The sequence below is a fragment of the Ovis aries genome, chromosome 21 (assembly GCF_016772045.2).
Source record: "Ovis aries strain OAR_USU_Benz2616 breed Rambouillet chromosome 21, ARS-UI_Ramb_v3.0, whole genome shotgun sequence".
Lineage (NCBI taxonomy): Eukaryota > Metazoa > Chordata > Mammalia > Artiodactyla > Bovidae > Ovis > Ovis aries.
Genome location: NC_056074.1, coordinates 46,100,813 through 46,121,369, shown reverse-complemented (window position 1 = coordinate 46,121,369; position 20,557 = coordinate 46,100,813). Strand labels below are relative to the sequence as shown.

Genomic DNA, 20,557 nt, shown 5'->3' with positions numbered 1-20,557 from the left:
TCTCTTGTGCAAAAGCCTCTAAGTTTAATTAGGTCCTATTTGTTTATTTTGCTTTTGATTCTCTTGCCTGAGAAGACAGCACCCCAAAACTATTGCTGCAATTTATGTCCGAGTGTCCTGCGCGTGACTTCCCTGGTGGCTCAGACGGTAAAGCGTCTGCCTACAGTGCAGGAGACCTGGGTTCGATGCCTGGGTCAAACTGGTTCTGCTTACGTTTTCTTGTAGACGTTTTATGACTTCTGGCCTTCCATTTAGGTCTTTAGTCCTTTTTGAATTAATTTTCGTGTATGGTGTGAAAAAGTGCTCTAACTGGATTCTTTCGCGCGTGGCTGTCCGGTTTCCCCAGCACCGCTCGCTGGAGAGGCCTGTCTCCTCTCCGGCGCGTGCTCTCGCCTCGTTTGCCGTGCTGACTGACACGGAAGAGCAGGTTCATTTCAGGGCTCTGTGTTCTGCTGCACTGGCCTGTGTTTCTGGTTTTGCGCCAGGACCGCACTGTCTTGGTGACTGTAGATTTGTAGTTTAGTTTGAAGTCAGCGACCAGGATTCCTCCAGCTCTGTTCCTCTGTCTCAAGATTGTTTTGGTTATTCAGCATCCTTAAATTACTTGCCCTAGTTCTGTGGGAAAATTCCATTAACATTTCGCTAGGGATTGCGCTGTATCTATTGATTGCCTTGGGTAGCGTGGAAATATCAACAGTATTAAAGTGTGCAATTCACGCGCGTGGTGCATTTTTTCATCTGTTTGTGCCGTCCTGAACCTCTGTCGTCAGCGCCGTAAAGTTTTCTGAGGACAAGTCTCTCGCCTCCTTAGGTATGTCTGTTCTCAGGCATTTTATTCTTTTGGATGCTATAGTAAATTGGACTGTTTTCTTAATTTCTTTTCCTGATCTTTCATTGTTAGTGTAGAACAGAAGATTTCTGTGTCTCAATTTTTAATCCCGCAAATGTGCTGAATTCACTGATGGACTCCAGCAGTGTTCTGGACGCTTCCTTAGGGTTTTCTGTGCGTAACATCACGTCATCTGCAGGCGGTCACAGTTTCACCTCTTTCTTCCCAGTCGGGGCTCTTTTTCTTTCTTTTCCTTGTCTAATTGCTGTCTGTGTCTAATACTTTCAATGCCATGTTGAGTAAAAGTGGTAAGAATAGCCATACTGGTCTTGTTCCTGATCTTAGGGAGAGCTTTCAGCTTTTCACCGCAGATATGACGGTAGCTGTGGTCTTGTCATATACGACCTTTATTACGTTGAGCTATGGACCCTCGACATTCACTCTGTGGAAAGGTTTTTTATTAAATATATATCATAAATACATATTGAACTCTGTTAAAAGCCTTTCCTGCATCGAGATTGAGGTGATCATAAGATTCTTTTCCATTTTGTTAATGTCGTCTATCACATCGATTGATTTGAGGATCCATGGGAATTCTCCAGGCAAGAATACAGGAGTGGGTAGTCTATCCCTTCTCCAGCGGATAATTCTGACCCAGAAATCGAATCAGGGTCTCCTGCATTGCAGGTGGAGTCTTTACCAGCTGGCCTCACAGGGAGGCCCAGTGTGGCACGGCACGTGGACTGCTTTGGAGATGCTGAAGCTCCTGGCATCCTTGGGGCAGGTCCTACTTGCTCCTGGTGTACCATCCTTTCCACGTATTGTTGACTTCCATCTGCTTATCTTTTTGTTGAGGGTTTTTTGCTTATATTTTGTTGAGGTTTTTTTTTTTTTGTATGTATGTTCATGAGTGATACTGGCCTGTAATTTTCTCTTTTTTGTGTGTGATCTCTTTGTCTGATTTTGGTATCAGGGTGATAGTGACCTCAGAGTATAAGTTTGGGAGTGTTACTTCCTTTGCAATTTTTTGGAGTAGTTTCAAGAGGACGGGTGTTATCTCATCTCTAAATGTTTGAAAGAATTTGACTGTGAAGCCATCTGTGTGTTCAGTCGCTCAGTCGTGTCTGACTCTTTGCGACCCCATGGACTGCAGCCCACCAGGCTCCTCTGTCCATGGGATTTTACAGACAAAAATACTGGAGTGGGTGGCCATTTACTTCTGGTCCTGGACTTTCTGTTTTGGGGGCATATATATATGTATAATTGCTTCCTGACCTGCATATATGTTTCTCAAGAGGCAGGTCAGGAGGTCTGTATTCCCATCTCTTTCAGAATTTTCCACAGTTTATTGTGATCCACACAGTCAAAGGCTTTGACATAGTCAATAAAGCAGAAATAAATGTTTTTCTGGAACTCTCTTGCTTTTTTGATGATCCAACGGATGTTGGCAATTTGAGCTCTGGTTCCTCTGCCTTTTCTAAAACCAGGTTGAACATCTGGAAGTTCACGGTTCATGTATTGCTGAAGGCTGGCTTGGAGAATTTTGAGCATTACTTTGCGAGCATGTGAGATGAGTGCAATTGTGCGGTAGTTTGAGCATTCAATTGTGTGGTAGTTTGAGCAGTTAGAACTGGACATGGAACAACAGACTGGTTCCAAATAGGAAAAGGAGTACAGCAAGGCTGTATATTGTCACCCTGCTTATTTAACTTCTGTGCAGAGTACATCATGAGAAATGCTGGGCTGGAAGAAGCACAAGCTGGAATCAGGATTGCTGGGAGAAATATCAATAACCTCAGATACACAGATGACACCACCCTTATGGCAGAAAGTGAAGAGGAACTAAAAAACCTCTTGATGGAAGTGAAAGAGGAGAGTGAAAAAGTTGGCTTAAAGCTCAACATTCAGAAAACGCAGATCACGGCATCTGGTCCCATCACTTCATGGGAAATAGATGGAGAAACAGTGGAAACAGTGTCAGATTTTATTTTTTTGGGCTCCAGAATCACTGCAGATGGTGATTGCAGCCATAAAATTAAAAGATGCTTACTCTTTGGAAGGAAAGTTATGACCAACCTAGATAGCATATTCAAAAGCAGAGACATTACTTTGCTGACTAAGGTCCGTCTAGTCAAGGCTATGGTTTTTCCAGTGGTCATGTATGGATGTGAGAGTTGGACTGTGAAGACGGCTGAGCACCAAAGAATTGATGCTTTTGAACTGTGGTGCTGGAGAAGACTCTTGAGAGTCCCTTGGACTGCAAGGAGATCCAACCGGTCCATTCTAAAGGAGATCAGCCCTGGATGTTCTTTGGAAGGAATGATGTTAAAGCTGAAGCTCCAGTACTTTGGCCACCTCATGCGAAGAGTTGACTCATTGGAAAAGACCCTGATGCTGGGAGGGACTGGGGGCAGGAGGAGAAGGGGACAACAGAGGATGAGATGGCTGGATGGCATCACTGACTCGATGGATGTGAGTCTGAGTGAACTCCGGGAGATGGTGATGGATGGGGAGGCCTGGTGTGCTGCGATTCATGGGGTCGCAGAGAGTCGGACACGACTGAGCGACTGAGCTGAACTGATCTGTATAACTTGGCTGTGCTGGGTCCTTTTGCGGCATGAGAGACCCTCCACCCTCACTGCGGCGTGTGGGGTCCAGTTCCCTGACCGGGGATCAGACCTGCGCTGGGCGCAGAGTCCCAGCTGCCGGGCCGCTAGGGCTGCTGGCAGTTTTAAATCATGGGTTTCATCCGGCGCTTGTGACTGGCCGTTCAGATTTTCTCTTTCTTCCTGGCTCCGCCCTGAGAGATTAGGCCTTTCTAAGAATTTGTCCATTTCCTCTAAGTTATCGGAACAGAGTTCCTCATAGCGGTCTCTTGTGCTGTTTCGTATTTCTGTGGTGTTGGCTATAACTTTTCCTTTTTCACTTCCTGTTTTATCGACTTGCCCCCTCTCCTGTGATGTGTGAGATCTACCAGTGTTTGCGCTTTGATGGTCTTGAATTTGTGGCCTAATTGATTCCATCTCCTTTCCCCTAGCCCCTCTATCTGTCCTCCCAGGTGACTTCTTTCTGCCCTGGAAACCAGTCCCGAGACTCCCCTTTGGGGTCCCAGCCCCAGCAGGTGGAATTGAGAGGGAGGGGTGTGGCTCAGAAGAGCCCCCCACACCTGACCTCTCTGCCTTCCGGTCCTCAGGTCAGGCGCAGAGGAGCGAGTCTCGCGAGCCTGGGGTTTGCAGTGGTCTGGGACTCGCCCCCCGACCCAGCCCGGGCACCCCGTCTGAACTGGTCTTCGCTATTCTGTAGGAGGCGGGGTCCTTGGGTGACGACAGGGCTCTGCACCCCTGTGAGGAGCTGAGAGCCCGCGATTCAGGCAGGACATTCTGTGGGTTTCCGATGTCTGCAGAGTCAAGCTGGAGTGGACTGTGGGCTTGGAAGTGGGTGGGGGCCCTGCAGGACTCTGAGGGGCTGTGGTCACGGCAAGAGGGGCCAAGCCTGGCCTTGCGGCACCTCTACCCCAACACACACGTGCCCGCAGGCGGGTGTGCACACACATGCAAAGTGCGCACACTCAAATGCACGCGCGCAGCCGACTCGCCCTTTAGCCCCCATTTGGCTACTTGGTCCTGATCCTTTCAAACGGGAGACCGCAGGCTGGGGGGTCGTGAGAGCAGCGGCCGGGCCGCCCAGGGCAGTGCAGGGGGGCGGGGACGGGGAGGAAGGCCACCCGCTGCCCACAAAGCTGCAGGAGTGTGGGGGCCGCGTCCAGGAGGGACAGGAAGAGAGCGAGCCAGGGCAGTTTGTCCATATGTAATTCCCGAGTGCTTACTGCAAATGGCTCGCGCGTGCCAGGCACTGCGGAAACCAAAGGCGGGGAAGGGGTAGTGCAGCGGGGAGGGCGGTGGGCCGGAAGGTCAAGGAAGACCCAGGCCTCCAGGAAGAGCTGGAAGCCAGGGACCAAGGCGGAGCTGGTGCCGCCCGCTGCCTGCGCCGGTGGGGGTCTGCCTGACCCGTGTGGTCCCTGCCTGGGCTCCGCCCTCCCCTGAGCCTGAGGGGCAAGGCTGGCACCTCTGGGCTGCCTGCCTGCTCCCTGCTGCCCAGGACTGGATACGAGCTCCCGGGAGCAGAGGGTGCCTCCGCTTGCTATGGGGCGACAGGAGCCCGAGGCCTGCCCTGGGAGGGCACGGCCCAGGGAGAAGCTGGCCGCGGCGGCATGAACACGATGCCCTCCTCCCGGGACCTGTCCCCGGTGGGCAGTCAGCCACCGGCATCCACGGCGTGAGGACAGTGAGCCAAGGAAGTGCTTTCCCTGCGCTTTCCCCACCCCTGCCCGGCAGGACATCGCCCTGGCGCACCGGGGCACGTCCAGGCTGACCTGTGACCCACGGCGCACAGCCGCAGCGCCCCCGTCATAACTCCTCCCGGGACCCCTGGGCTGCGGTGGGCGCCCTCCTGGGCCTGACCCTGGAAGTGTCGGGAGCGCCTGTAACTGGCCTTCAGGGCCAGGCATCCAGGTGCTGGGTCCCCCAGCCCCACCGCCAACCTCACCCCTGGCTGCAGCCCTCCGTGGAGACCTCCTGGAGGCTGGCCGCTCCCTTCCAGTCCTCCCCTCCGCCCCCACACCTTGGGGTCAGGGGTCAGCACCTCCACGTCCCTGCGTCCCCTCTCCTTCCCTGCCCCCCAGCGCTCCTGTTCTCCCTCACGGCTAGAGTCCAGCTCACTCACCCATCTCTGCCTCCGTCCACCCAGGCCTCACCCCCTTGGCCTGAAGCTTCCAGACCCAGGCCTGGTCTCCACTCCGAGTCCTGGGCCATGTCCTGGGTGCAGCCAACACCCAGGCCCTTTATACTCCCACCTGGGAAGCGCTTCTCCAGGCCGAGGGGTCATAGCACTCCGAGCCGCTACTCCCGTGAGCCCCGCGCCCCACCTTGACTGCTCTCTCCCCTGAACGAGGACCCGTGGGATTCTAGCCTCCGGCCCGCTGCCTCCTCCCAACCGAACACCAACCGCATCCCACTCCAACCCCACTGCATGGATGCCCCTCCTGGCCCACCACCTGGTCTTCCCCTCCCACCCCTGGGCAGCGGGGCACAGCTGAGCCACGGCTGATACCCTTGGACCGTCAACCACCAAAGCCAGCCAGGCACACACCTCCCTGGAGACCAGCAGCTGTCCCAATGACCCGCTTCCCCCGAAGACACCACGACGGGGGGGCCCTTCTCTGAGCAAGGCCTGAGGGGAAGCCCCTGCTCCCAGGCCCGCACCCACACGCCTCCCAGCATCATCGCCCTGGTGAGGGACACGGTCTGTCTGTCTGGATGTGGCCCTCGCTGCCCGCCCCGCCCCTTCTGTCTGTCCCCTCCCCACCCCCCAGGTGCCGGACCTGACCCTCTGCACGCCCCCTCACCAGCCCTCTCCCCTCCGTCCACGCCTGCTTCTGGGAGGGGTGACCACACCCCTCCTCCACAGCGCCCCTCCCAGCACACCCACCCCTTCCCGGCTCCTTCCTCCCTGAAGTCCCGGGAGGCTTCAAGCCCCTTCAGGCGCTGTCCTCCCCGCCCCCCGGGGGTGCTCATCTCAAACCGTCCCCATCCTCAGTCTCCCAGTCTCAACGCTCAGCCGCCCCGCCCGCCCCACTATCCGTGCAGGAGACATGGGCTCCCTTCCTGGCTCCCCCCGGCTCGCCTCCAGCCTGTCCCCAAACTCTCCCCGTCGCCCCCCCGAGACCCTCCCAGTGCCCCCCTCTCAGCCTACTGCCCACACTCCCAAGTGCCCACTTCCTGCCACAGCCTACGCCCAGCCAAGCCAGCCCTGACCCTCAGCGCCACCTCTGAGCCCTGCGCGCGCCAGGCCCGCCTGGAGGCCTCGTGCGCGGCTCCCGGTGCCCGAGAGGGACTGGGCGTGGCAGTCACCGTCCGTGCTCCCTCCTGCTGGTGGGCTTTGCCAGATCTCATTCTCCGCCAGGCGGGCAGCCATGCCCGCCCCCTTCCTTCCTCTCCAAGGAGGCAGCCACCAAAAGCCCCCTCAGTCCCATCCTGCAGAGCAGGCCGAAGACCCCCGGGGTTACGGGGCGGACGCTCCCTGGAAAAGTCAGCTGGGTGCGGCACTCGGGACCCCCAGGCAGTGCCTGAATGGGGTTCCCAAAGCCTCTGAATCCCACCTGCCTGGGGGCGGGGGCGGGGGGCGGCCAGGAGATGGGGCACAGCTGGGCGAGTATTTTATTGGAGGTTCACAGATACAAGAGCTCAGAGCAGGGTCACAGCTTGGAGGGGGTGGGTTCGTGGGGGGAGTGAGTCCCCAGATGCTGGCAGGCCCCTGCCCCACCCTGGGAAGCCCCCATACGAGCCCTTCTTGCAGGGTGTCAGGTCTGAGGGGCCCCGGGAGCCCGGGCGGGGGCACAGGCGGGGAGGGGGGCAGCCACTCACAGCCGGGGTGCAGCAGCACAGAAGGAAACCCAGGGGCCCCGGAAACGGGCGGGGGGCCAAGGGCGGGGAGGCCGGGCCAGCACGGAGCTCACTGCCCCCTTGACAGACGAAGCTGCCGACGGCCCCACGGCCTGGCTCACAGCTTCGGGGCGGGGGGGCGCCAAGGGCGGACGCCCGGCTCTGCCCTGGCCGTGTCTCAGGGCTGCGTGTCCCGCCGGCGTGCCCACTGGGGCCTCAGTAGTCGGTAAGCGGGTACCGCAGGAAGATGAAGACCAGGATGATGCAGGAGGCGGCCAGCGCGGAGCTTGTGATGTTGAACAGCCGTGCCGTCTTGGCGTCCTCCACCGCCCCGTTCAGGTCATTGAGGAGCTTCTTGTCCCGGACCTGAAGCCAGAAGCAGCAGTAAGACCAGCAGTCAGGGCTGAGAGTGGACACATGGGCCCGGCGGGAGGGCCTGAAGGCAGAGGGCCCAGGCGAGGGTAGCCCTGAGCCCGGGCCAGTTCCCGATTCCTGAGCGCCGCGGGGGCTACTGCCCGAGGATGTCCTTTCTGGGTGGAAACCTGCACTGGACTTTGGGGGAGGGGCGGGGAGGCTTAGGGGCATCAGATCTGAAACTTACTCTCAGTTTGCGAGACAAATAACCTGTATTTGACAGGTGGCACCAGTGGTGAAGAATGTGCCCACCAGTGCAGGAGACATCAAGAGACGCGGCTCAACCCCTGGGTAGGAAAGACCCCCTGGAGGAGGGCGTGGCATCCACCTAGTATCCTTGCCTGGAGAACCCCATGAACAGAGGAGGACCGAACCCCTGGAGGGCTACGGTCCATGGGGTCGCAAAGAGTCGGACGTGCCTGGGTGAGTGAGCACACACACAGAAGGGACGCTCAGTGTGGTGAGCTGGTAACTGCTGGGGGTCCGGGGGAAGGGCATGCAGGGGTTTTTGTATCTCCTTTCTGGCAACTTTTCTGTAAATCTAAAACTATTTAGGGGCCTTCCCTGGCGGCTCAGCAGCTAGGGCTCTGCACTCCCAATGCAGAGGCCCAGCCTGGATCCCTCGTCAGGGAGCGAGATCCCACAACTAAGAGTTCACACACCGCAACGAAGACCCAGCACAGCCAAATAAACACGTAAATAAAATAAATATTAAAGACATAGAACTATTTAAAATAGCACGGATTGTTAATGCTGTTTTATGTACTTGAAAGTTGCTAAGAGGGTAAAAATTCAGTGTTCTTACTGCCAAAAAAAAAAACAAAAAACCATACGGTAATTATGAGAGGTGATAGAGTGCTAACTAACCCCGCTGTAGAAATCACTTCATGCTACACACGTGTCCGATCATCAAGTAACCTGAAGCGTATTCACTGTCACAGGTCGGCTATATGCCAACAGCCCTGGGAAAATAAATGAAAGAGGAAGCCGGCCTCAGAGGAAGTTCTGTGACTGGGCGATGGGGCATCACAAGTGTCTGCTAACCTGACTGGCTCCACCTCGTTTAAAGCTAACTGGGATTCCCTGAGCACACACACTGTGGCAAGAGGCAGCCCCCGGTCTCCGAGACGGGATATTAAAGTGAACAGGGGGCCTCCCTGGTGGGCCAGAGAATCTGCCTTCCAACGCAGGGGACGTGGGTTCGATCTCTGGTCAAGAAACTAAGACCACATGCCATGGGGCAACTCAGCTCACGCACCGCAACAAGAGAAGGCCCCGCACTGGAGCTAGAAAGCCCGCGTGATGCAGCAGAGACCCAGCACAGCCACACACGCGCCCAAGTGACAGGGGTGGCCTGGGGTCCAGGAAGCCCTGGGGAGCCAGTGGGCAGCCGTGGGCCTGCTTCCAAGACCCTCTGGCTGGGAAGAAGCGTCCCTGGGGAGGCGCCCTGGCCTCATCCAGGCCGGGTGTTAGGGGTCCCCTTTCCTCCCACCTTCTCCTTGCACAGAGCCCAGGGAGGGGCAGGTCTGAGCACACTGCAAGCAGAGGCTGGGAGGAGGAAGAAAGGGAGCACGGAGAGAGACAGGAGAGGCAGGAAGAGAAAGTCTTTGCACCAGCAGATGGGTGGGTGGATGGGTGGGTGGATGGATGGATGGATGGATGGATGGATGGGTGGATGGATGGATGGATGGGTGGGTGGATGGATGGGTGGGTGGATGGATGGGTGGGTGGATGGATGGATGGTTGGATGGATGGTTGGATGGATGGATGGGTAGATGGGTGGATGGATGGATGGGTGGGTGGGTGGGTGGATGGATGGATGGATGGGTGGGTGGATGGATGGGTGGGTGGGTGGATGGATGGGTGGGTGGATGGATGGGTGGGTGGATAGATGGATGGTTGGATGGATGGTTGGATGGATGGATGGGTAGATGGGTGGATGGATGGATGGATGGGTGGGTGGGTGGATGGATGGGTGGGTGGGTGGATGGATGGGTGGGTGGATGGATGGATAGATGGGTGGATGGATGGATGGATGGATGGATGGGTGGATGGATGGATGGATGGGTGGGTGGATGGATGGGTGGGTGGATGGATGGGTGGGTGGATAGATGGATGGATGGATGGATGAGTGGGTGGATGGGTGGGTGGGTGGATGGATGGGTGGGTGGGTGGATGGATGGGTGGGTGGATAGATGGGCGGTTGGGTGAATGGGGGGATAGATGGAAGAATGGATAGATGGATGGGTGAATAGGTGGAAGGATGGGTGGGTGGGTGGATGGATGGATGGATGGAAGGATGAGTGGGTGGATGGGTGGATAAGTGGATGGGTGGGTGGATAGATGGGTGGTTGGATGGATGAGTGGGTGGATGGGTGGGTGGGTGGATGGATGGGTGGGTGGGTGGATGGATGGATGGATGAGTGGGTGGATGGATGGGTGGGTGGATGGATGGATGGGTGGATGGGTGGATGGGTGGATGGATGAGTGGGTGGATGGATGGGTGGGTGGATGGATGGGTGGGTGGGTGGATGGATGGGTGGGTGGATGGATGGGCGGTTGGGTGGATGGGGGGATAGATGGAAGGATGGATAGATGGATGGGTGAATAGATGGAAGGATGGGTGGGTAGATGGGTGGATAAATGGATGGGTGGATGGAAGGATGGATGGGTGGATGGAAGGATGGGTGGGTGGATAGACGGGTGGGTGGGCATATGGACAAAAGGCAGGGCCTGGGCTGGCCGATAGATGGCACTGATGTCTGGATGCCTGGAGGGTGGAGGAGGGTTGGCGAGCTAACACAGGAGACATGGATGAGCAGGAAGGTGGGGGTGTGGAGGGGTGGATGGACTTCCTGTGGACACTCAGAAAGAACCCACGGAGCAGGGACGTCTGGGCAAAGCCCAGGAGAGTGTGGAGACGTGGCCATATGCTCACCTGCAGGGAAAACAGGTGTCTAAAGACAAAGCTCCCAGGTGTAGATGTGCTGAGGTCAGAGGGATAACCAGAGGCCAGTGTGCGGAGGGCAGAACCCACAGGCGAGGGTGGCGGGGGGCTTAAAATCAGAGAGGAGACTGCCAAGGAGCAATCTGTGTGGGGCTTCACAGGCACTTTTTGGCAGAAAAATGGCAGGCTCTGGCGTTTTCACTCTGATAATCCTGGATGCTGTGTGGAGAACAGACTGCAGGGGCAGAGGCTGGAGAAAAGCAGAAAAGAGGCTCCCTTAACAGCCCAGGTGAGTGGTCAGGGTGGGTCGTGTCAGGCCAATAGACCTGAAGGTGGTAAGAACTGACCGTCTTCTGGATCTATTTTGGAGACACAGCTGACAGTATTTACTGGGATCAGATGTGCAGTGTGATAAAAAAAGAAAGGGATTTGAGATGATTGCAAGGCTTTTTGATCTACTGAAATAAGGGGGGTGTAGGACACTCCAGGAGGAGGACGTTTGTGAGTGATCCAGTAGTCTGACTCTTCACGTGAAGCTATAAATGTCTTCTAGACATAGAGCCAGATATTTTGAGCAGGTAGGTTTTGTAGAGCCTAGTTCATGGGTGAGGTCTAGGGCAGAGATACAAATTGGAGGGGCATCACCATAAAGATGCTACTTAAAGCTCTGAGACTGGACGGGAACACCAAGGGACTGAACGCCGATGACGGGACGAGGAGGACCGAGGACCACGCCTGGGAGCACCCCGTTAGGAGATCCGGGAAGCAAGAGGCAGTGAGGAGGGGAGGCTGAGACGAGGAGGGGAGGCTGAGACGAGCAGGCGAGAAGAGCAGAAGGGACAGGACGTTGGCAGTCCAGTGGTTAAGAATCTGCCTTCCAACGCAGGGAACTTGGGTTTGATCCCTGGCTGGGGAATTGAGATCCCACGTGCCGAGGGGCAACTAAGGCCGTGCTGCAACTAGAGGGGCCTGTGCTCTGCTATGAAGACCCAGAGTAACCACCCCCCAAACAACAGGGCAGAAGAAAGGCGGAGAGAAGGGAAGGGTGGCGGTGGGCGGAAGGGGCTGGACGGAGGCGGAATCAGCACGGAGGAACGGAATGGATAAACGGACGCGTGGCATGGGGGCAGAGAGGTCGCTGGGTGATGTTGGCTGGATAAGGGAAAGAGCGGGAAGCCCTTTGGCGAGTGAACAGACTGATGGATGGGTAATTGGGTAAGTCAACTAGAGCAAGGAAATGAGAAAATGGGAGGGTGAGCAGGCGGATATCGGAACTGAAGAGGGAGCGCGGGTAAACGAAAGGGAGAGACGGAAATGTGCTGACGGCTGGCAGACGACTGGCCGGGCCGGCGCGTGGGCGGATCCAAGGTCACGAGGGGGAGAGAGTCGAGAGAGGAGGACTGACGAGTCCAAGCTCTGATGGATGAGTGATTGGCTGTACTGATAGGAGGGGTGGCTAGGTACAGAGAAAGGGTGGAGAAGAGCGGAAAGGAAGGCTGCGCAGTTGCGTGAGTGAATGAGGGTAGAAAGCGCAGTGGACTAGAGCGGAGGAGGTGAGTGAGTGAACAGGCAGGGCGTGATCACCAGCTGGGGCCTCCCTGCTCCGGTGGTTTAGGCTCTGTGCTGCCAGCGCAGGGGCTCGGGTTCAGTCCCTGGTCCAGGAACTAGGATCCCGCACGCCACAGAGCACGGCCCAAACATGCTTTAAAAAAAGAAATAAATAAAAGCAAAAGCAAACAGGTGGGACCTGATTAAACTTCAAAGCTTTTTGCACAGCGAAGGGAAACCAAAAGCAAGGTGGAAAGACAACCCTCAGAAGGGGAGAAAATAACAGCAAATGAAATAACCGACAAAGGGTTACTTTCCAAAATACACAAGCGGCTCATACAACTCAATGGCAGGAAAACAAACCACCCCATCAAAAAGTGGGGAAAGACCTGAACAGACACTCCTCCAAAGAAGGCATACAGACGGCTAACAAACCCACGAAAAGATGCTCAACATCGCTCATTATCAGAGAAATGCAAATCAAAACCACCATGAGACATCACCTCCCACCGGTCAGCATGGCCCTCATCAAAAAGTCTACAAACAATAAATGCTGGAGAGGGTCTGGAGAAAAGGGAACGCTCTGGCACTGTTGGTGGGAATGGAAACTGGTACAGCCACTGTGGAAGACGGTACGGAGATTCCTTAAAAAACCAGGAATGAAACCACCACATGACCCAGTCATCCCACTCCTAGGCGTATACCCTGCGGGAATCAAAACTGAAAAAAACACACACATCCCACTGTTCACTGCAGCGCTACTTACAGGAGCCAGAACAGGGAAGCAACCTAGATGTCCGTCGACAGATGGACGGATAAAGACGAGGACATACACACTACGGAATATTACTCAGCCATAAAAAGGACCACGTCCGAGTCAGTTCTGAAGAGGCGGATGAACCTAGAGCCTATTATACAGAGTGAAGTGAGTCAGAAAGAGAAAGGGAAATACCGTATTCTAACGCATGTATACGGAATCTAGAAAAACGGTACTGAAGAATGTATTGTCAGGGCAGAAGTGGAGAAACAGACAGAGAGAACAGACTTATGGACATGGGGAGAGGGGAGGAGAGGGTGAGATGTACGGAGAGAGTAACACGGAAACTTACATTACCATATGTAAACTAGATAGCCAACGGGAATTCGCTGTCTGGCTCAGGAAACTCAAACAGGGGCTCTGTATCCACCTAGAGGGGTGGGATGGGAGGGAGACGGGAGGGAGGTTCAGAAGGGAGGGGCTGTGTGTATACCTATGGCTGATTCGTGATGAAGTGAAGTCGCTCAGTCGTGTCTGACTCTTTGCGACCCCATGGACTGTAGCTTACCACGTTCCTCCGTCCATGGGCTTTTCCAGGCAAGAGCACTGGAGTGGGTTGCCATTTGAAGTCTGTAAATCAATTATCCTTCAATTAAAAATAAATTAATTTTAAAAAAAGGGCGAGGACTATAGAAAGAAGAGTGTAACGAGTCAAAGGGTCCAAGAAAGGAACTTGATGGTGACCTCAAGGAATTTACCTGGCGCCTCCGTGCCCCCCGTTTCCTCATCTGCAGTTAGCTGCACCAGTCTCATAGGGTTTTGCTGCTGCTGCTAAGTCACTTCAGTCGTGTCCAACTCTGTGCATAGATTCTGTGCACAGCCCACGAGGATGCCCCATCTCTGGTACTCTCCAGGCAAGAACACTGGAGTGGGTTGCCATTTCCTTTTCCAATGCATGAAAGTGAAAAATGAAAGTCAAGTCGCTCACTCATGTCCGACTCTTAGCAACCCCATGGACTGCAGCCCACCAGGCTCCTCCGTCCATGGGATTTTCCAGGCAAGAGTACTGGAGTGGGGTGCCATTGCCTTCTCCGATAGGGTTTTGCTACCTTTAAATAAAATATTACATTTAATTAAATAATGAGACATGTTTAGGACGGGGCCTAGAATATATAAGCTCAATAAATAACTGGGGCTGTTTGGTGGTTATTGGTATTTGCTGGCTTTTTGTTACTATTATTGCTATTAATGAGTAAGGGGGGAAACTGATGAATCCAGGGAAGAAAAAAGATTAGATGGCGAGCTGGGTGGATGGACAGAGTAACAGAGTGATGGATGAGGCTGGTGGATAAACAGCGGGAGGAAAGGAGGAAAGAAAAGGAACATGAATCTAAAAAGTAAGTGGATGAGTGAATCTAGGGATGGTTGGCAGCGTGGAAGAGAAATTCTGGAAGGAAGGAAGATGAGCATGTGAATTTGTAGAGAGAAAACGGACGGGTGAAGAGCTGAAAGGGTGGAAACACGAGTGCGTGTGTTGGTGGGTGGACAAGGGGAGCGAGGGTCTTTTCCTCGCAAACCTGTCCCTTTTAGGGCCTCCTTCCTCATGTGCAAACGGCTCCTCCGTTCTCTCAACAGAATAGATGAATATCCTTTGAGCTCCTGGGCAGCTCAGAAGTAAAGAATCTGCTTGCAATGCAGGACACACAGGTTCCATCCCTGGGTGGGGAAGATCCCCTGGAGAGGGAAATGGCACCCCACTCCAGTATTCTTGCCTGGGAAACCCCGTGGACAGGGGAGCCTCGTGGGGTCGCAGAGAGTTGGACCCGACTGAGCAACTCAACAACAGCGGTCTTAGGCCCTTCTCTCTTTTCCCTCACCTCGTGCCCCACCCACCAGGACAGTCTACTGACCTTGCCTTCAAAATACGGGACCTGCTCCCACTCTCTGCTCCCACCTTCTGAACCAAGAGTTGACTGAGGCAATAGCCTTTGATCTGGCCCCCAGCTCCCCAACATCTTAAGTCCTTATGGGTTATCTCCCCCAGTAACAAGGGCAATCTTTTTTAAATACAAGCAACATAATATTGACTCTTTGTTTGAAATTCATCAAAGACTTCACTCAAAGCAAAACAAAATCATACTGCGGCAGACACAATGTACATGGTCTGGCCCCGTACACCCCCTCTCTGGACCCAGCTCCAAGACTCACCCCATGCCAGCTACGCTGGGCCCTGAACCTGGTTTTGCCTCGGGGCTTTTGTAACACCCAGTCCATTTTCCTGAAATATGCTTTCCCGATGCATTTATGGCTACTGCGTGAATTCATTCAGGTTTAGACTCAAATATCATCTCATCAAAGAGGCCTTCCTTGCCCACTGTATGTAAAATAGCAGCCCATATGTCCTTGGCGACGCTGCATTTACTCTTCATAGCTGACTTTACCACCTGACTCACGTAAGCGTAAGTTTAATTATTGTCTGACTCCTGACCAGGATGTAAGCCCTTCTAGACAGGGACCATGTGTTGCTTGTCACTTGCTAGGCACTAGACCAGTATTTATTACTCGTGGGACCAGTGGGTGGAGAGTGACAGGATGCTGAAGCGTCTGAGTGAACGGATGACCGGGTGACTGACTGAGGAGTTTAATGAATGGATATGGTGGCAATACGCGAGTCAGGGAGGGGGGGGCAGACGAAGGCGACAGGTACGAGATGGGCGGAGGAATCCATGCACAGATTCAGGGAAACTGGCAGATGAGGGTGTCAAGGAAAGACACCATGCATCCGTGAAGGTGTGTGGGCAACCAGACAGAGAGAGCTGGTGGATGGACAGCGTGGATGGCGGGGTTGGGGGAGGAGCTGAAGAAAGTGTGTTACACGGTGCGGATGGAGGAGTTAATGGGAGGCTACGGAAGGTGTGGGGTGAGCAAGTGGGAAGGAGAAGAGAATAGGCGAAAGCGAAGCTGAGAGTGGGTGGTGCAGGGCCCGGAGTGCCAGGAGGAGGGGCCGGACTCCTCCCGACCAAGAAGCGGGGCTGGGGGTCATCGCGAGCGCCGTCTGGGCCACCCACGCCCCGTAGCGCAGGCCACGCCCCCAGGCTCCCGTCTGTGGCCACGCCTGCCCAGACGGACCTGACTGCGCCTGAGGGGGGCCGTGGGGACAGATGGGGCTGTGGGGACACGGCAGGCCGTCCTGCCCCTGGCGCTCCGGGGAATGCTGTTTTGTTTGGCCGTACTCTGTAAGGGGAGGAGGGGACAGGCTCAGTGATGCAGGGTCAGCGCCCAGAGGGATCCAGGAGTCCAGCCAAGGCCTCCTGACCCCAAGGCCGTGAGGTGCCCTTGCAAGTGCCCACGACTGGCTGCAAACAATGTCCAGAGCAGCAGGCCAGGAGACGTGCAGCCGGACGGACAGATGGCCAAACTCCCGGATGTGGGAGCCCAGGCCAGCAGGTCCGCCCTCCCCTCTGCCAGGGACAGAGGCGGCTTGCCTTGCTGGCTGCCCGTGTCCTCCCCCACCCATCGCCCAGTAAGCCCCATGCCTCTCTGCCCCAAGAGCCCCCAGGGAGGACCTCGGGGAGCGCCCGGCTGGAGGCACAGAGGGGCTCCTACTGCCTCAGAAGCACCATCTCCCACCCCCGTCCCCAGCGCGGAGCCTTGCATTCAGTTCAGAAACCTGTGACCTACCTACAACCCTCGGCAGATGGGCCTGCCCGGGGCCAGTCGGCGCCCACAGGAGCCTCACCGCCACGCCCAGGTCCACAGGCTTCTGGCGGGACTGGCAGGAGGGCCCCGGAGGCAGAGCTGAGGCTGGGGGGCTTCCCCCGGATTCCCTGGGACCCCCTTCCCTTGTTGCCTCTGCAGCACACATGCATTCTCACGCACACACAGCTGTGCACATGTGCACGGACACACTCATACACTCACACATCCACACACACAATTACACACACATGCACACACACCCTTACACAGACACACATGCATTCTCACGCCTGCACATCTCAAGCACACACATACGTGCTCACACCTATATGCACGCACACACTCTTGCACACACACTCACGCCCTCGTGCACACTCACACGTGCCCACACGCATGCACACTCATTGGACACAGTCCCTGTCCGATAGAGCCCAGGGCTGGGTACACTAGCCTGGAGATGAACGCGTGAGCAGCGGGGGTGATGGAGGCCCTGAGGATGAGTCAGAAGGCGGGAAGGCCAGGTGGCCAGGCCGTGTGACGCTGGGACAGGGACGGGTGGGGGTGCTCCACGCTCAAAGCAGCAAGCAGAGCTGTCCCAGCTTCCGTCCCCCTGGGTGCCAGCCCCTCCTCTGCCTCCAGCCTGCCCGCCTCCACGTTCCCCCTCCCCGCCCCCGCCTTGGGCAGCTGCAATCAGTGAAATGCGCCTGGCCCCGGACACTCAAATCTGGGCCCAGGAAAAGGGATGACCTGGCGAGACAAGACCCCAGCCCCTGGGGAGGTGGGAGGAGATGGGGAGGCCCGGGTCTCCCTCCGCCCCTCTGCGGGTTGGGCTCCAGCAGCCCCAGGCTCTTGGGTCCTGACACACCCACAGGGATCTCCGGACCCCAAGTGTGAGTCAACCACAGCTCCCTTCCCCCATGTTGGTCCATTTTTCTCCACTGCGCTCTCGAGAGTGGGGAGCAAGGGATGGGGGTATCCTGTCTGCTCCGCTCTGGCAGCTCCCGTCACAGCAGCGAGGGAGGGCCTTCTGAGAGTCGTGCACACCCAGAGTGCGGCGTCAGGCCTCCCTGCCCCGGCCTCCCCGCCTCACCCCCCAGGATGGGTCACGGGAAAGCATGTGAGGGAGCAGAGCAGTGGTGGGGGCAGCGCCCCGTCTGTCTGTCACAGGCCCCTCGAGTGCCTGCCTGGCATCAGGCTCCCTGCGCGGGGCTGAGACAAGGTCTCCAGCAGTGACGTCAGCCCTCTTCCTGTCGACAGGGGAAGGAGTCCAAGCTCTCTTCACCTCCACGCTGGCTCCATCCCAATGCCCAGGGGCAGCTGCACCCAGGCCCAATTCCCAGGTCTCTACACAGGGGACAGGACACTGAGGTCCCCACCCCAGAGGCCAGACTGGCCGTGCAGAGACCCTGGCCCCGAGGACGCTAACCCTGCCAGGACACCCTGGAAGGTTCCCCAGCTCAGGATGCGATGCGTAGGCCTTCTGCTGTCCCGAGCTAGCCGGCTGACCTCTGCGTTGCCCTAGGTCCCCCAGGCTCTCCGCTAGACCTGCTGCACCCACGGGCTTCTCTGTGAGGGGGGCTCTCCGCTAGACCTGCTGTACCCACGGGCTTCTCTGTGAGGGGGGCTCTCCGCTAGACCTGCCGCACCCATGGGCGGACGGTCAGCACCACCGCGCGGCTCCCCGGCCCCCGGCTCCTGCTCCGTCCTCCCAGCTCACCTTGAGGGAGTAGGCCAGGGCGATGAAGCCCAGGCAGCAGAAGTTGAGGTAGACGAAGTTGAAGATGGACCACAGGTAGTAGTCGTTCACCTCCGTGGAGTCCGGGTAGACCTCGATGACGGCCGTGGGGTTCGTCATGGTCTTCTTCTCTGCCAGGTGCTTGCAGGCCGGGGGGGCGCCGGCAGCCCGCACGCTGTCCGTCTTGCTGCTCTTGGGCTCCATGGGGAACAGGGTGGGCGCCATGGGGGGCGAGGCCGAGGGCTCGGGGGCCGGGGCCGCCGGAGCCTGCAGAGCTGGGGGCTTGGACACGCAGGCGAAGCAGCCCTTGGGCGAACCTGCTGGGGGCCTCGGGATCCAGAAGGCCCCGTCCAGGGGGACTCGGGCTTCCTGGGCGCCGTCCGTGGTGCTGGCCGGGGCTCCCAGCGGGGCTGGGCACTGGGCGGGGCCCTGGGCCTGCAGGGAGGGGGAGACAAAGAATAAGCCGGGTCCTGATCACCCTATGGGCCCACCTTGGCCCCTACAGCCTCCCCCCTGCAGTCTCATGAACAGCTCCAGGGACACGGAAATCCCGCGGGGGCAGCCAGTTGCCGGCTACCACCTGCCTTCCCCACTGCCCCCGCCCCTCATGCCAGAGCCCTCCGAGAAGCCTTGGCAGGGACAGCAGGGGCTTCCCCTCACTTCCCCATATGCACACGAACATTCACCCACTGACACACAACAGCAACACCCCCACACTCCCCCCAGCACCCCGACTGACAGGCTCTTTCGGTAATCAGAGCAAGCAGCGCCCCAGACCCTGCGCACACACAGGGCACGCACGCCCACAATGACACGGCCTCTGCCAGGCTTGGCAGGCAGAGCGGAGCTCTGCCCGGCACCTGCACGATGGCACAAGCTGACGCTTGGGACACAAACGCCAGCATCACCGCCTGGTTCTCCAGACGCCAGCACACCCCGTGCGCCCGGAGAGGCCGCCAGGTAAACAAGCCCACACTGTGACCCTCGCACACACCGCGCCACAGGCCCCGACACAGTCGCGGAAGAATGAACCCGCCGCCCGCGGGGGCTCCGAACTCGCGCGCATCGCCCCTGCCCCCTGGCCCGGCCTGGAGCAGCGCTGGGACCGCAAGCGCGCGCACTCGCCGGGTGCCAGGAGCAGACGCACAGCGACACTCTGCAAAACGAGCCGTCTCGGACCACGCGCCGTCGCCCCGCGCCGCCCCGGGGGTTCGGCAGTCGGGGCCCCGCGGAGCCCGCCCCCCGACCCCCAGCCCGGCCCAGGTCTGCGGCAGCCGCCGGGAAGACGCGCGCTCACCTACTGGCGACTCCTCGGTGGCCGGGCCCGACCCTGCGCTCGCTGCGCGCGTCCTTCCGCCGTCCCGCCGGTGGCTGGCTGTCCCGCCGCTCCGCGTCCCGGCGGCCCGACCTCGGCGCGGGGAGCGCGCGGGGCGGCGCGGGGAGGGGCGCGGGCTGGCAGCGCCGCTCCTCCGCCGCCTGCGCGCCCTCCGCAGCGCCAGGGCCAGCCGCCGGCTGCAGCCCAAGCCTGACTCACGGCGGCGGCGGCGGGCACAGCCACCTCCCCGCCTCCTCCCGCCGGTGGGGTGGGCGCTGCGGGCGCCGGCCAGAAGCGGTGACCCTCGCGGGTGGGCAGAGCTGGGCACGGATGGGCTCTCCCGCAGCGCCCAGACCCGGTGCCCGCGCCACCCACCTGCGTCTCCCGGACCCCACCCCGCTCCCTGCCTCCTCCCTCTGTCTGAGCCCCCAGCCCCTCGCTGAGCCGGCCCACCTGTCTCCCTGGGGAGAGCCCTTTCCTCCTGTGCTTCCCCCTGTCTCGCCCTGCCCGGGTTCCCAGGACCCTTCCCTTCTGGGCTGCCCCATCTGGTGAGTTTCCTGCTCCATGGGCTCTCTCTGCATCCCAGCCCTTGCCCCCACCCACCTAGTCCCAGGCCTGGTGGGTGTCTGGGCCTCCCCAAGCCCTCTGCCCACAGAGCCCAGGTGCCCCCAGCCTGACCTCACCAAGTCAGTGCTCACGTCTAGCCAGGCTGTCTGCGCGCCTGTCCCCACAGGACCCGGCTCCTATCCAAGCCCCGACCAGGGCCCTAGTTCCTGTGAGTCTCGGGCCCCTCCCAGCCCTGGGGCCCCCAACTGCAGCACTTCCCCAAGCAGGGTGCCCCTCGCCAGGCCCCCACCTGAGCCCCCACTCTGC

At 58.0% G+C, this 20,557-nt stretch overlaps 1 protein-coding gene across 1 annotated transcript; it reads right to left on the bottom strand.

The window, feature by feature from the left end:
* Nucleotides 1-7,026: 7,026 nt before the first annotated feature.
* On the bottom strand, nt 7,027-19,274 carry IFITM10 (interferon induced transmembrane protein 10). The gene is made up of 3 exons (XM_027959673.2): nt 19,230-19,274; nt 18,352-18,804; nt 7,027-7,635 (listed from the first exon to the last, which is right to left on the bottom strand). The coding sequence occupies exons 1-3, from the start codon at nt 19,272-19,274 to the stop codon at nt 7,486-7,488; spliced, it is 648 nt and encodes a 215-aa protein (XP_027815474.1). The 3' UTR covers nt 7,027-7,485.
* Nucleotides 19,275-20,557: the final 1,283 nt, after the last annotated feature.

Bases quoted from the DNA above. Each gene is read 5' to 3' on its own strand.
- IFITM10 (XM_027959673.2), bottom strand. From the start codon at position 19,274: ATGCTGGCGTTTGTGTCCCAAGCGTCAGCTTGTGCCATCGTGCAG. The intron at 18,805-19,229 runs GTGCCGGGCAGA...CCCTCCCTGCAG, and splicing joins CAGCTTGTGCCATCGTGCAG to GCCCAGGGCCCCGCCCAGTG. The intron at 7,636-18,351 runs GTGAGCTGGGAG...TTCTGGCTTCAG, and splicing joins CCCTGGCCTACTCCCTCAAG to GTCCGGGACAAGAAGCTCCT.